The sequence below is a fragment of the Hylaeus anthracinus genome, unplaced genomic scaffold (assembly GCF_026225885.1).
Source record: "Hylaeus anthracinus isolate JK02 unplaced genomic scaffold, UHH_iyHylAnth1.0_haploid 12000, whole genome shotgun sequence".
In the NCBI taxonomy this organism is placed as follows: domain Eukaryota; kingdom Metazoa; phylum Arthropoda; class Insecta; order Hymenoptera; family Colletidae; genus Hylaeus; species Hylaeus anthracinus.
The window spans coordinates 10,211,091-10,226,540 of record NW_026534347.1 but is presented as its reverse complement, the minus strand read 5'-3'; the positions used below and the strand labels follow the sequence as shown (position 1 = coordinate 10,226,540).

At 32.4% G+C, this 15,450-nt stretch overlaps 1 protein-coding gene and 1 non-coding gene across 6 annotated transcripts in view; both read right to left on the bottom strand.

The window, feature by feature from the left end:
• LOC128890396 (eukaryotic translation initiation factor 4 gamma 3-like) overlaps positions 1-15,450 on the bottom strand; it is a 60,626-nt gene that overhangs the window by 1,423 nt on the left and 43,753 nt on the right. For all 5 annotated transcript variants that reach the window (XM_054148838.1, XM_054148839.1, XM_054148836.1 and 2 more), the window contains exons 8-24: positions 5,366-6,171; positions 5,186-5,287; positions 4,678-4,992; positions 4,375-4,590; positions 4,216-4,292; positions 3,984-4,143; positions 3,482-3,749; positions 3,121-3,218; positions 2,682-2,845; positions 2,492-2,544; positions 2,049-2,272; positions 1,495-1,664; positions 1,142-1,221; positions 679-905; positions 463-600; positions 311-386; positions 72-221 (exon numbers count right to left, since the gene is read on the bottom strand). In XM_054148838.1, coding sequence (XP_054004813.1) covers positions 72-221; positions 311-386; positions 463-600; positions 679-905; positions 1,142-1,221; positions 1,495-1,664; positions 2,049-2,272; positions 2,492-2,544; positions 2,682-2,845; positions 3,121-3,218; positions 3,482-3,749; positions 3,984-4,143; positions 4,216-4,292; positions 4,375-4,590; positions 4,678-4,992; positions 5,186-5,287; positions 5,366-6,171 — 3,324 coding nt within the window. The remainder of the gene's footprint in view (positions 1-71; positions 222-310; positions 387-462; positions 601-678; positions 906-1,141; positions 1,222-1,494; positions 1,665-2,048; positions 2,273-2,491; positions 2,545-2,681; positions 2,846-3,120; positions 3,219-3,481; positions 3,750-3,983; positions 4,144-4,215; positions 4,293-4,374; positions 4,591-4,677; positions 4,993-5,185; positions 5,288-5,365; positions 6,172-15,450) is intronic.
• LOC128890539 (small nucleolar RNA SNORA53) lies at positions 1,749-1,911 on the bottom strand. The gene has a single exon (XR_008460640.1). It is a non-coding gene; the product is annotated as a small nucleolar RNA SNORA53 (small nucleolar RNA).

The window sequence follows — 15,450 nt, the reverse complement described above, 5'->3', positions numbered from 1 at the left end:
AAAACAACATGATATAGTGGGTAACTTGTGTAGAAAAGTAAATGATTAAAGTTTGTACTTTCGTATCTTACCGGGTGGATATTGTATTTTATGCAAATGAAGTTGAATCGCGTAAAGACACTGTAATTCTAGGGACTCATTTGCATCAACGAACCGACGAATCAACTGTTGTAAATTAGTAAGAATCTCAGTTTTAAGATGCAACTTGTTGTTGCCAAACTCTAACAATAGAAAAAGGAAAAATAATATATAATTAGACATCTTAACAAAACATAACATACGATACATAACAGTCATTATCCATACATACTCATGGACGTCTCTAAAATGGCAGTCGTTAATACTCGAATAAATTCTGGTTCCTTGACTCGGTTACCTACATTCGCCTACAACAATCAACAAATGAAATTAATTATTTACTACTGTTTGCAAAGTATACAAAATTGGGTCAGAAATACTTACAATTATCCAATCACAAATCACATCAAAATTACTTTCCTTCATGAGTCTTTTAAGTTCAGTTTGAATATGTTGTAACGTGAGTTGATTATTAGTTGAGCTTTTGGCACTATTGCAATCACCAGTGCAGAACTCTAACTTCTGAAAATGATTTACAATATCATTATCTTTTCTTACTCGGAATAAACATTCCAACAAATCATATTTATATAATCTTACATAGTCTTCGATAATTTTGTTAGCATCTTCACATTTTGGATCAATTATAGTGTTCAATTGAAGTCCACTTTGGTCCCATTTTTCTGCGGTCCATTTAGACCCTTTATTTTGGGATAGTTTTGGTAACAATTCCCCAAGAAATCTGCCTACATATCCTCGACCTCTTAAATTATCAAATACAGGTTTCAATTCTGATAGAGGGATTACTTCAGTTTCTAATGGATGGGCTGCAAACAGAAAGTACCATAAAATAGTACCAACATTTTTCTTAATGGTCATAGAAAAATTTTTGTTTCTATTATCAGGCCTGTTGAGCAAGAACCCGCATGGAAAATCTCTATGGCGAAAAAGAGTCATCATGTATAGCAAAATTGTTTTTAACATAAACAAATATTTCTTACAATTATGAACATTGCGTACTAAAAATTAACAAAATATAACTTTCTTAAGAGTATTCACTTACACAATATTTCCACCAGATACAACCAGAGTTTAGGTATATCGAGTGAAAGGTCCTCGACATCTTCCAATATTTCAATGAACCTAAAAAATTAATTACATTTAGTTTTTCTAAAAGAGACAAATCTTTAACTTTTTTGTAGTAAGATTTTATTCAGTATCCTTTTGGCTTATAATATAACGTTCAGCACAAATATTGTTTTATCAGATTAAAATTTTCATCATTTTTTCTTTTTCTTTATATCAATTTAAAACAAAAATTACTTAATCAAAATATTTTATTTCATTTGATCATTTCGGAACTACGTTCAACACTGTAACTATAATTATATTATATAGTAAAAAATTCTAACTTACCCGGATCTAAACTGTTGCAAAGACATAATGTTCTGACTGATTAAATGCGAAATAAGCTGCGACACATACATTCTGTCAGTAGGTGATTTTTCAAAACCGTAATTGACCAACTCAAGTACGAATTTTGATAATGTATTTTCGAAGTTTTGTTGAATAGCCGATGCAGCTTTCTGTAAAATGATTCAGTTTTATAAAATGACTTGTATATAAATACAATGTTTATTATAAAATTGCATTAATTTTTACAATATTAATTTGTCTTTTCGTTGGTCATACAAACAGCGATTCATATAAAATCAGGCCAATTGCTGAATTATAAACCTGTTTGTGAAAAAACCAAAAAAAAGGTATCGTAATATAGCACACCAATGACTCAAACATCTCTTATAGATCAGAGATGGATCTAAGGAGTGTGCCATTGTTTTCGATTGTTCTACTTATTCAATAAATATGTTTACTGCCGAGTTTGTTTAAGAATTATAATTGTACATATTAAAAAGTATATATGTATATATAGGTACATGCATGTAAATAATAATGTAATATAAACTCACTTCAATGTCGGTATTTTTTAGATACTCTATAAGTATCTTCTCGAAAACTTGCTTAAATTCCTCTTTTGTTAAAGGTTTACTATGACTACTAGGAGTAGATTGTGAGGATTTTAACGTTGGTGGCAAAGAAACACTTTGACTTTGTGTATTATCTATTGACGAGCTTTCTCTACTCGATGATGAACTGCTTAATTGATGACTACCATTGCGCGAACCTCTGCCATCTGTAACATTGAAAATTTACAACTTCCCTATATTAAAACGATACCACTTAATTTAAAAGTATTTAGTACTGAAAATATCAGAATCCTTTTGGCAAACAACATTAAGTTTTACTTTTCAAAAATGAAAATTTGTTCATCATGGTTAATAATAGCCTTTCTTTTAACTTTCTTTTATGATATTAATTGAGTAATTAATTATATGAATTATATTATACCCACCGTAAGAAGATTTGTAGTCCCGACCATATTCTCTAGGACCAGTGGATCTTGATCTAGTGTAAAGACATTAAAAATTCGTTACTTAGGGATGTAAATGATATTTATATATCTTGGTAAAACATTTCATAGAGTAATTTTATCATATATTAAATAATGAAAAACAAAATGGAAAGGTATATCAAAAATTTACCCAAAGAGTTGTGGTGACATCACCCTCTTATCTTGATCTAAGGAGGTCACATTTCCTAAGCATGCAAATTTATTTGAAGAACTCATTGCCTTTGAACCAGAATTCAGAGGTTGTTTCCACAAGTACGTGTTTCTACTTCCTAATTGCATATCGTCCATTGGAGGCTAGATAAAAAAGAATACTTAATATTAAAAAGCAAAACTCGAGTTATAGTCTCGAGATATAGCATAAAAAATAGATGTACATTATCATATCAGAACACATTATGCAATCATTTTTGTCAGAAACTCCAGTCTGGCAAGACATGTGTAGATCATCATGCTTCGATATTAGTGAAATATCTCATATGCAGAGTAATAGTTACTTAATATTAATTTTTTATATTAACTAAAAACTTTAGGATGTAATCAAAAATTTAAAAAGTATTAAAATTACTTACGGGTTTATGTTTCAGTTTTGCTGTTTCAACAGAATATGGTTGTCTTGTTCTTACAACCGGTTGACTCCAACCAGCATCATCAGTTGGACCAACACCGCCTGCATCAAAAAGTACCGTTCCTTAAGTAAATACACTTTTACTTGTATAAAATATTAAAATATAAAAAACAAATATCCAAGTTCAAATTATATTATCAGAGCACATTAAACAATCACTTTTGTCAGAAACTCCAGTCTGGCAAGACGAATGTAAAGATCATCATATTTTAACATTAGCGATATATCTTGTTTGCAAAGAAACAATTTACGATTCTAAATATAGGACTTAAAAATGTTTGACATTGCAATGAGATGATACTTACGATTTCTTTTTCTATCACTGGTACGTTCATCCTTTCGAGGAGTATTCAGAGGAGTATTACTCAATTGGCTATCTAAGACTCTTTCAGACTCTGCTTCCTTTTGAATTTGATCTATTGTTTTAGGAGTACTGTCATTCCTTCTCGAAACCCATCTATTCGCTCTTAAATCTATGACATCTTGCAGCATAAAACGAATTCTAGAACTAATTTTCCCTTGTGCTCGTCGTGAAATAATATCTTGCATTTTACTGAAATAATCTTGCATTTCCTAATGAAACAAAAAAGAAAATAATATAAAAAATCATTGACTAAATCATACTTTAATTTTAGTATAAAGATATTAATATTGTTTACTCGTAACCATCAATCTCATTAACAGTAATAGCATTGTGATCAAATGATTTTTACATTTTATTCTTTAATTCCGAACAAACAATATGTTGTAAATATATGCAAGACACGGACAATGTATGCATACGTCGATTATGAAAAACAAGCTTACTTCTACAGGTCCTTTCATTTCCAAATCTTTTCCAATCGTTGTTAACAACTTGCACAAACATTCAAGACTATCTTCATCGCTTTGATCTAGTAACTGTTTTACGCAACGACGCATGATCATAGTTGTTAACATTCCTTGTTTGTACAATTCACCAATAAATCTATGATTGACATAAAATAATGTAATATACAAATTTCAAGCTGTACATACTTCGTAAAAAATAGTTACAAACCGTATGTTTCCTACTGATTTTATACGTATTCGACGTTCTTCCTCTTCCAGTTCTAGTTGTAAAATTTTCTTCTTATCCTAAAAATTAATGTGATAAAAATTACAATACAAATGTAAGAAACTGTATTATACCTAACTCTATATTGCACAGGAAACTTACAGGATCTGTACATTCTTCAATTTCTTTAAGTTTCGAAATCCTTGCCTCTTCGTTTACTGAATTTTTTTCAAATTCATTTTGGCAACGAGTAACAATAAGCTTCCTGAAAATGAATTCTTGTTGGTCAGTTTCTTTCTCTGACCCTGACACTTCCATCATTGCAAGTTCTTTACACATCAAAGCATATGCTACAGAGAAACTTGGTTCATCAACAGCCTGAAAATTATGTACTTTTATAATTACGTAATTACATGGAAATGCCAAAGTGAATAATCGATTATATAGACATATGATTCAGTTTACCTTTTCGAAGACTAAATTGATAACGCCTTGCAAACGTTCTGGTGTATCAATAGGCAGTGCACGCACTTGATCAACTAAAGTATCAAATTTCTCGGGCGTTAGTTTATTCAATACGCTTCTAACTCTCTTGTAAAGAGCTTCTGACTTTGTTTCTTCTTCGGTAAGAGTAGTTTTTTTTAATCTTGTTGGTCTCCATGCATTTTCTGCCTCTCTTAATTTTACATCTTCCCTGAGGGACAACGACAGGTGAATAACGTTTGGTTTCGTTGGCTTCGATGATCTCCCTGAATGACTCTTAGTACGATTCGTTGGTAGCTAAAAAAGATAAATATGTTTTGTATTAAGATGTAAACATTCACGAAAACCTGATATTAAACGAAATATAATTATCAGAATAAAATTCTCTTTCAAAGTATTTCAGTCCACTACTTTCATTTTCATATGTAACATCATTCGTGAATCATTCGCGTAAACATGTAATTTGCGTGTTTGTTTTATTTTGACTTACCACTCGTGGATTTAGATTTGGTTTTATGAATCCAGGGAACAGCATGTCATGCCTATTCATGTTTGAATCTTTAAATTGTCTCATGTCGATGGTAGTTCGTGCCTATCGAAATCGTAATAAAATGCATAATAATACTAATCCACAAATGTACAACAAGTGAAATGTATATTTATACAATACCTTTGAACTATCTTTCAAGACAACGTCTAAGTCGGGCAAATTCGATGGTTTGATTTTGCTGTTAGGGTCGTTCTTCAAGTTTATTAAAAATTCGCGATCATAAATCTTTTTACCACTTTTATTTAAGGGACTCCATTGATCATCGTTATATTTGTATTTGAGTGTTATCTGATTCGTAACCGGTGTCTCTGTTTGAGCTGGAGGTTCGGCTTCATTTGATTTTTCTATAACCGGATGTGCTACTGGCTGCTTTTCTTCGTTAGGCGTTCGAATTGCCGATACCTTCGAATTTTCTTCGTTCTTTTGTGCTACTATTGCCTCCAAGTCAGTTTCGTCCCTAACTTGTACATGATCAACAACATCATTAGGAACTGATTTTGCTTGCGCATTACACAGATTTGTCTTATTATTATCCTCTATTTTGGGGGAGGCTTCCTTTACAGTTTCCTTATTACTCGACAGTTTTTCTATGACAGTTGTTTGCGTAACAGTGTTTTCTTGAGGAATTTCTGGTGTCGGAGGAGCCACATGTTTCTCCGTCTTTGGATGAACAGAAGTAACTTCTTTCTCCTTTTTCGATTCATAATTGTCTTTCTCTTTAATGTCTTTCGTTATGTCTCGGCTTGCTTCCTTGTTGCTATCTTTTGGCGCTGGTGGATCTTTATTATCTTGTTTCGTCTCGGTTTTCACCGGCGGTACGGTGTTCACGAAAGCATCCATATCTGTACCTTCTTTTTCCGCTCCTTTACGATTAAGTTCACGTGGCTTGAGTTTGTTTTTGCTCTTCTGCTTCTGCATGGCTTTACCTGTAAAACATAAACCACCAATAAAAAATATGACAATCGTGTATTTGTTAATACATACGAATGGTTGTACAAAATAATCATTACGCTAATATTATTACAGAGAGGTGCAAGCTGTAAAGAAAAGTGAGTATTTCGGCTACAAGCCAAGGATAATTATAGTAACAGATCACAGTACAAAATGTACTGTGACATTTCACTTTAAAAAAAAATAAAAAAAAAAATCAATATGTACATAAATTTACAGGAGATACAGTTGCAGAAATCGACTGCATTACTATAGAATATTTATTAGTATAACATGTCTTCGAGGAAGTTTACTTTCTTTGTAATCAGATTGGGGAAAAAATGCACTCACAACTGTCAGAACGAAACATATTAAATGCTATTACGTCTTCGAACGTATCTCCGTTTAAAGAAACAGCCCAAGAGCTGAGACTTCAATTCACTAAAAACATGAAAATTATATTATGTAAGATATTTCTTAATTTTCTAGCAAACATTAACCAAGAATCCAACCTTGTTTGTACGATTACAAGGAAACGTTCGGGACAAATGGAAAGTCGATAGTATCTGCAAGTTTTGACGAAAAATTGTATAATGAAAAATATAAATTAATTGCGAGAAATCAAACGAAATAGTAAACGATCTACACGATGTGTGCTAACACTCGAGGTGAAGGTACGGTAATCGAAGGCGATCGTTTTCATCTTCCAATTTTCCAATACGTGTTATCAGCCGTTACAAGTAGTTTTCAAAAGATACAATTGAATATGTACCATGGTCCCTGGTGCCCCGTCGACTACGACTCCTCGAACGGGAACTACTGCTGACACGAGCGTTTCCATTAATTCTGCGGTCACCCATTTTCACAGTTTCGAAGTTGTGCGCGCACTGTTATTTACACGTGTTCCAACGACTCTGTGCCTGTCCTTTCCATATCAGAACCATATCGCATATTACAAGTCATATTCTCGCAACGAAAAACTCTTTGTGCAGCTCGAGTTTCAACGGCCTGTGGTGCTGCTGCACTGAATCAGTATTTATTTATAAACCTGCCAAAAGCTTGCCAAAGCTGGGCTACATAGAACCACGTTCGCAGATGAAACAATGTGCAACGATGAAGGTAGCATTTTCGTTTTCTTTCCTCGATGAATAAACACCGCACAAAGGAAGGGAGTATGCCGAAAAAAATAGTATTAAAATTCCTCGCGCAGAATGCTAAAATGGAAAAGCGTTTAATCGATTCCGAACGACGAATGCTCCAGAAACTTTGCCAAACGTTTCGACGGAACTGTGTCGATACTTTGAAAAGAAAAAAAAAATTATCCTCGGAAGCTCCTCGTACGACTTTCACGCATCTATTTTAACCTGTGAACTGGTGCAAACCGACAGGCACGACATAGGATTTCTTAAATTAGTTCTGTTCGCCGGTTGCGCGACGGAGCACGCGCATTAGTGATTTTCCTGACAACCTAACCTGACGCAAGCTCCATTAATCGAAGTGAACCATAAGCAACCATCAAAATTTGGAAAAATTCAGATTATTACTTGATCCAAGTGATTCTTTTCAACGAATTTAGAGATATTATGAATTCAATGTTTGTGGTACAATGAGAATTTTTAGAAATTAATACATTTTACTAAGGACAGAAGAGGGAGGGGTCTACTCTAATAAATTTGTAACAATCGCTGTACGAATGTAGTTTCATACAGGGTGTCCCAAAAATGTTGTAACACATTGAAAGAGATGGTTCGGGAGGTGATTTGAAACAACTTTTTCCTTAGCGAAGATGTTGTTCGAGTCTTCGTTGAGGAGATAGTAATGGAAAACACTAACCAATCAGAGCGCGAGTATGCCGATGGAGCGCTCGCGGTAGCGCATGAGCGCGGCCGCCTAGCATGTAGCCTACGCTCAACCGGCATACTCGCACTCTGATTGGTCGGGGTTTTCGCTTAATATCTCTCATAACGAAACCTCGGACAACATTTTCGCTAAGGAAAAAGTTGTTTCAAATCACCTCCCGAACCACCTCTTTCAAGGTATTATAACATTTTTGGAACACCTTGTATATAAATAAATTACTCAACGACAAAACGGGCAAAATGGGTCTTTTGGAAATTTGTTGAAGAGTATTTAATAATTAACTTTTTTTGTATTGAATAGTACTAAAGAATTTCTCTTACTTTACTATCAGAAAAGATTTTTATTAAAATTGATTAACCCAATGCATCGAACTTTTATCAGCTTTAGTAGAAACCGAATAAGAGAAGATTAAATTAAAAGTCCCTTACATAATGTTGATAAATCTGTAGAAAATGTTAGTCTATAATTTCTGATATTTCAAACTTTTACGGTTTTTAATTTCCTGCTATATATTTAATTCCTGCGATATTACTGATGACAGAAAACTTGTTGGTTGCTGCTTTTAATAAAAATAATATAGTACGAGAAGCAGTCCTTTTCATTTCACTATATATAATATGCTGCTCGTTTTTTTTTCTTACAAGTCACGGGCCACCACTGCGTTCGGGAACCCCCGGTGGTCTACATTTTTGGAATCACTGATTGTGCTCAGAAATAACTGACGAACATTTAAATAAAGAAAGTAGGTGAAAATCTGAATACGCAATGAAAATGTAAGAATAATTGTGCTAATACAGCCAACAGCCTGAGTTGTTAGGTTGAATTAACTATATCTTTAAACTATAACTGTATCTTTCAATTTTGATTTTAATAAAATATTTGTTAGGATAAATCAACTATGTCTTTGAACTACAACTATATCTTTCAATTTCAATGTTAAGTAATCAGTTATTTAATAATTGAATCATATTTGTTCCAAGATCATGTCTAAATTTAAAATATGTAACAAACATAAACAAAAATTGAGAAATAATACTAATGCGATATAAACGGAAATTTCTTCAAAGTATGGCAAGTATTTAATATAATGTAAAGCGACTTAAATAAGAATATTCATGTCACTTTAATATAACAGTATAATTTCTAAGTAGGCGGAAAATTTATGTTTTAATAGCAATTTCTAATAAAATATATACTGTGTCCTTGAAAGATGTTGCTTTCCCGAAAACTGGAATATCAGTAGGAGCTGCTTGAAGTAAACGAACCTTCGCCTATTATAGATGCGAGGTCTGATGCCTGAAAGCGATAAGGCACGCACTTCGACCCTCAAGAGCAGAAACCAGATTAGGAGCCCAAGTATTAAGTATGTCGTGGGATATTTTTGTTTACAGAGAAGAATTTATGTAATGGTTTTATATAACTTTGAGAATATTTTAAGCATATTTTTAAATACACATAAAAACAAAAGAAAGCGCGATATTTCAAAGATTTCTACGTGAAGTGAATTGAAAAAATTACCAAATGTATTAGGTTGTCCCAAAAGTTTCTTACGCTTTATTAATAAGTAATACATGCACAATATTTTATATCTAATGTTCCATTATTGAATTTTGTACGATTCATTTTGCTCCATTACTGTTACAACATGAATATCTATGAAATTAGATTGTCTATTTATATAAACACGACCACATAAAATAATTGAGTGCAACTCGCGAAAGAAACTTTTGGGACAACCTAATACTATAAAACATACCTAAAATATTCTCAAAATTAAGAAAAAATTAAGATAAGATTAATCTGTAATTCAAAATCACGAAGAACACGTAATATTTGGCCTCGTAATGTGGCCTTTACTCCATAAATTTCTACATACTGTATACTTGGTATAACAGAACCTTTATCTGTTTCTTCAAATTGAGCATTGCAAGTAGACAACCAACAACACAGTGAATAAATTCCAGAAGCTAAACGCTGGAATTAAAAAAGCTACGAATCGGCTGCTGGTACATAAAGTGTTAAGTATCATAGACAGTTGAGAAAAATGCACCCGTGTGGTACTCTTGGTTCAATTAATTACAGTGAGTGCAGAATGTATTCGTACACCGATCAATTTCCCAAAAAACTTTTCTATAAAATTGTAGTTTCTTAACTACTTTTTTTCTAATCAATGATATTTTACATATTCTCGGAAGTCTCCAAGATAGATATAGTCCAAACAATATTTACTAGTTAATAAAATTTGTGAAATTAACAAAAAAATGCGAAAAGTGAGTGAAAGTATAGAAGCAATAAGTATTTCTACGATTCTTATGACGAACCATTTACAGTGAAGTTTGTAACGTAAACACATTAGTTTATTGCTCCGTACGAATTAGAAAACATCAAATATCCAGTAAAGTACTTTTAAACAGTTGTCCGAATACTTATTGCTTCAACATTTCTATCGATTAATTGTTTTTTTTTCTTGTTAATTTCGCAACTTACATAAATAGCTATTTTTTTTTGTAATCTATCTATTCCAGAGATTTCCGAGAATATGTAGAATGTCATTGTTTATCAAAAATAAGTTAATGTATGTAAATTACAATTTTACATAGTATTTTTTAGAAATTGATCAGTGTACGAATACTTTCTACACCCACTGTACTTGGAATCATGAAAGCAATTACACCTACAGTAAAATTACACCGAATTTCCTTCTTGAACTCTTTGGGGCACGGTGGGATTAAAAGTGTCCCACCTTTTTGATGTACCGTAATGCATGGTGGGACATTTTTAATCCCACCTCGAAATTTTGTAATAGCTGCATGTCTATAGGTTTATATTTCGTCTTATTTACGTAAAGCAGTTGGTAATATATTCATCCAATGTTACAAATGTATGCACTTATGTTGGCAACTTTCAACATGCTAATACCGGTTCAACAATTGTTGTAAGCGGAAGGTTTATTGCGATAATATTTCTTTCCTGGTTTCATGTGAAAAATCGTAGAGGTAAGTTAATTTATATAAAAATTAATTCTATATAAACAAGTGAAGTGTTTTATAATAAAAACTAAAGATTAAATTTGTTTGTAAATGATGAAAGTATGGTGTACGAATACTTTCTACACCAACTGTATATCCATACTAGCACATGTGCAAGGTTTTCCAATTGACCATCAATCGAAAGCCTTTTAGCTTCCGCGTACCTGTAGTGTAGTACAGTAAAACCTCGATTATTGCACGAGAGCTTCAACCATTACATGTTGTCGACAAAGTGAAGGGGATGGTTTGGAAGCAATAAGTAAGGTTGAGGGTAATAGTGGGGATGACCTCGATTACTGCAGTTTTCAGCCTTGATTTCCTGCAATAATTAAGGTTCTAATGTAGTACCTCACGTAACGTTCGAAAATCAAGACGGATAATTATCGATACACGAAACACAGGTACCGAACTTTTAGTAGGAACTGCTTGAACTAAGGCAGAGCACTCGGGGAGGACAATGGGAATAAGTTTAACCAGCTGGGCTTGTTTTCTCAGCTGCCAGCGACTTGAGTCGACGCACATTGGCGTATTTGTCTCGAAAAAACGGGTTAAGAGTCGATTGGAAACGCATTGTTTAACAATGAAGTTTTTACTAAAGTAGATGAATATACGAGGACAAGAGGATCAACATCTTTTTTCGTATGTATGCTAATAAAAGCATATTACGTAACAAAGCAATCCATTTTGTCGAAAATTAATAATATGCACAGCCCATGGTTTTTGTTCAAATATCCTTTCTAACTTTGCATACTTATTTATGGTTTTAATATATGTTTGAAACAAGCTGTCTCAAAATTTTGGTTGCAAAGACTTTTAGGGTAGATACGTATTATACTCCTGAAAGCTATTTAAAACAGTCTGTTTCCGTTTTTACTGTCTATCGTTTTGCCGTTATTGAACTGTACTATCCGATGAAAATGAAACAACAAAGTACGAAATCATTAGGGAAATCTTAATCGCTGTTTCAGAATTATTTGTTATGTGAAATTAAAATATAAAAAAAAAATACCTTCTTTCTTTAATTAAATCCTGATTAGATATCTAAATTCTGATATATGAATCTTGATTAGATTGTGAACTACTGATTAGATACACTTTCAAAAATGTTGTTAATCTATTGACAGTGCTTTAGCTGTATAGAAATGCTTAAACATTAAATGATTAACATTAAATTTTAATTTTCATTTAGTAAATGATTTTAAGTATTTTTAGAAAATACCTTTCATTCATTGATATGATCACTTTCTGTTCTTTCTACCCTTCTTATGGAACTATGCGGGTGAGATAAAAGAAACGTTTAGTTCACTGCTAGTTTCGAGTCTCGAACATCTTTCAAGGAAATATTGTAATTCGCTATGAGACACCAGCTAATTTGATGCATGAAAGTAGCTTGAGTAACATTTGATAAAAGCAGGTCGAGGTAACAATCTGAAAAGTACATTGAATGATCACTAAACGTGTACGCGATATTGTCTGTTCTTACTGTTGCTTAGATTGAGAAAACTAGAGATATTCGAGCAATATCAATTTTAAATACAGCGTGATAGAAGTTTAACATGCTTTTTTTTTGGTTGATTTGCGAATATTATCAGTGATACGGAAAAAATCAAACTGATGCAACGAAACTGTTTTTATAATTGCATTTCATATTCACATTTTTCGGTATTTTTAAAATGTTAATCAAGATTAGTGATTTCTATTTGGGGCATTTTTAATGCGTTTCATCATTCAACAGTACTTTAAGCGGGGAAACTTATTAGAGCCCAAAGGTGCATGTTTGTGGTATTTTTTTTTTTTCAAACGAAACATTTTCTTGTAACAAGGTTTAGAGTATTAAAAAAAAAACAATGTTTGTTAGTGTACGTGTAGCAATTTTTTATTTCAAAATATCTTAAATTAACAAAGTTGCGGGTATTAACAAAATGGGCGATCTTTAGAGCTAAAAATAATGATTTATTATAAAAATACGACTCGATAGCATTTAGATAATTGAATATACTATTAAAAAATGCTTGTTTTTTTTAATTTCTGATAACCCAGCTCTGAGATAGAGTAATCACCTCGGAATACTCATGTGAAAAACAACATCGTCGCAATATTGTTAATCGAAGATACTTTTAAATATAAAAATTGCAAAACATGTACTAAGAAACGTTTTTTCAGGTGCCATACAATTTAGTGCCAACAAATTTGTCGTTCTTCAAAAACAAAAAAAAAATTCACAAATATGCATTTTTAAGGTAGACTTCCCCTTAATCTTAATTGTGTAGAAGTTCAAGATTTCCTAATAATAGAATATTGCAAATTTATACTATTTATGATCTTTTGCAAACTATCGGTTGATCTACTTGTCAAATTGAAAATAATCATAACGATACGATATTCTATGTTATACGCGTACAGTGGGTGTAGAAAGTATTCGTACACCGATCAATTTCCAAAAAAACTGTGTTAAATTGTAATTTATTAATTTATTTTTGATAAACAATGACATTCTACATATTCTCGGAAATCTCTGAAATAGATAGATTACAAAAAAAAATAGCTATTTATGTAAGTTGCGAAATTAACAAGAAAAAAAAACAATTAATCGATAGAAATGTTGAAGCAATAAGTATTCGGACAACTGTTTAAAAGTACTTTACTGGATATTTGATGTTTTCTAATTCGTAAGGAGCAATAAACTAATGTGTTTACGTTACAAACTTCACTGTAAATGGTTCGTCATAAGAATCGTAGAAATACTTATTGCTTCTATACTTTTACTCACTTTTCGCATTTTTTGTTAATTTTACAAATTATATTAAGGAGTAAATGTTGTTTGGACTTTATCTGTCTTAGAGACTTCCGAGAATATGTAAAATATCATTGATTAGAAAAAAAGTAGTTAAGAAACTACAATTTTACAGAAAAGTTTTTTGGGAAATTGATCGGTGTACGAATACATTCTGCACTCACTGTATATACAGTGTGTTTCGTTTATCTAGCAAAGTAAATATCTCGTGACGCACTGAAGTTACGAAAAAAATTTATTTACAAAAATTGTTCGGTTTGTAGGGTACAATCATATGATGTAATTTTTGTTCGGGCCTGGAGTAGTAGGGAGGGGGGATTTCAAAGTCAAAATAAGTTTTTTAAATGGAACTATATAAATATTTTTTTTTGTCATGCTCTGATAGCTTTTTTCAAAACGAATTCAACGGTACGTCACATTATTTAATTTGCTCTTTTCAAACGTTAGAAATTATATTATAAATTTGTAACGTTTTGAGTAGGTAATGGTAGGACATATCGGGTTGCCGCGGCTATTAGCTGCAACACTATAAACAAAGATCGACCTTCTTATGTCTCCTGAAGCATCTGAAGATACCAAAAAAATGAATATAATACTAATGTGTACAATGTGTAATGTGTACAATATTAATACACTTAAATAATGTGACATACCGTTGAATTCGTTTTGAAAAAAGCTATCAGACCATGACAAAAAAAATATTTAAATCCCCCCTCCCTACTATTCCAGGCTCGAACAAAAATTACATCATATGATTGTACCCTACAAACCGAACAATTTTTGTAAATAAATTTTTTTCGTAACTTCAGTGCGTCACGAGATATTTACTTTGCTAGATAAACGAAACACACTGTAGAATACACACAACGAGATCATTTTTCTAACCAGTAGAAACCTTTCACTTGATTGGTGAACGCTCAAGGTTACCACTGACGCCGAAAGTCTCGAGATATTTTTTGCACATACACGACGCATGCTCTTGTGAAATGGCATTAACAGCAGCATGCGAACCATGCACGTAGTCCACCATACATGCGTGACCGTGACCCTATACGTTTTAATGGCTCGAAGAACAAACAATTTTCACTATAGCCACAGTTCCCTCAACCCTATGAATTTAAAATTTATAAAAACATCTTTGCGCGACGAAAAACGTAATTTTCTCAGACGAATTTATTTTAAAAGCTCAATAGGCAAGAGGCTGCAAATTCAAAATTTATGAAAATATCTTTATAGGACGAAAACGAGTGAACTTCAGAGGTGAATTTATTTTACAAAATTAGTAAGTAACGTGATTTAGCTATAAAGATGAAAAAAACTGTTTAGTAAGCATACACTGAAAATAATACGTGCACTTCGGAACACGTGCACACAAGTATGGGTCACCTTGTTCTATTACAATTTCATAAACACGAATCTGTAATGAAAATCAATTCAGAATTTTGCTTGGAAATATTATGACTCTAGAAACTACACGACGAATAAAAATAAAAACGATAAACAAAGAGCGGACACGCCCACTAAATCTCCCTCATGGCTATGCTTCTATTTCTAGGCAACTGATTTTTTCCCCTTTCCTAGCTTCTTTTATG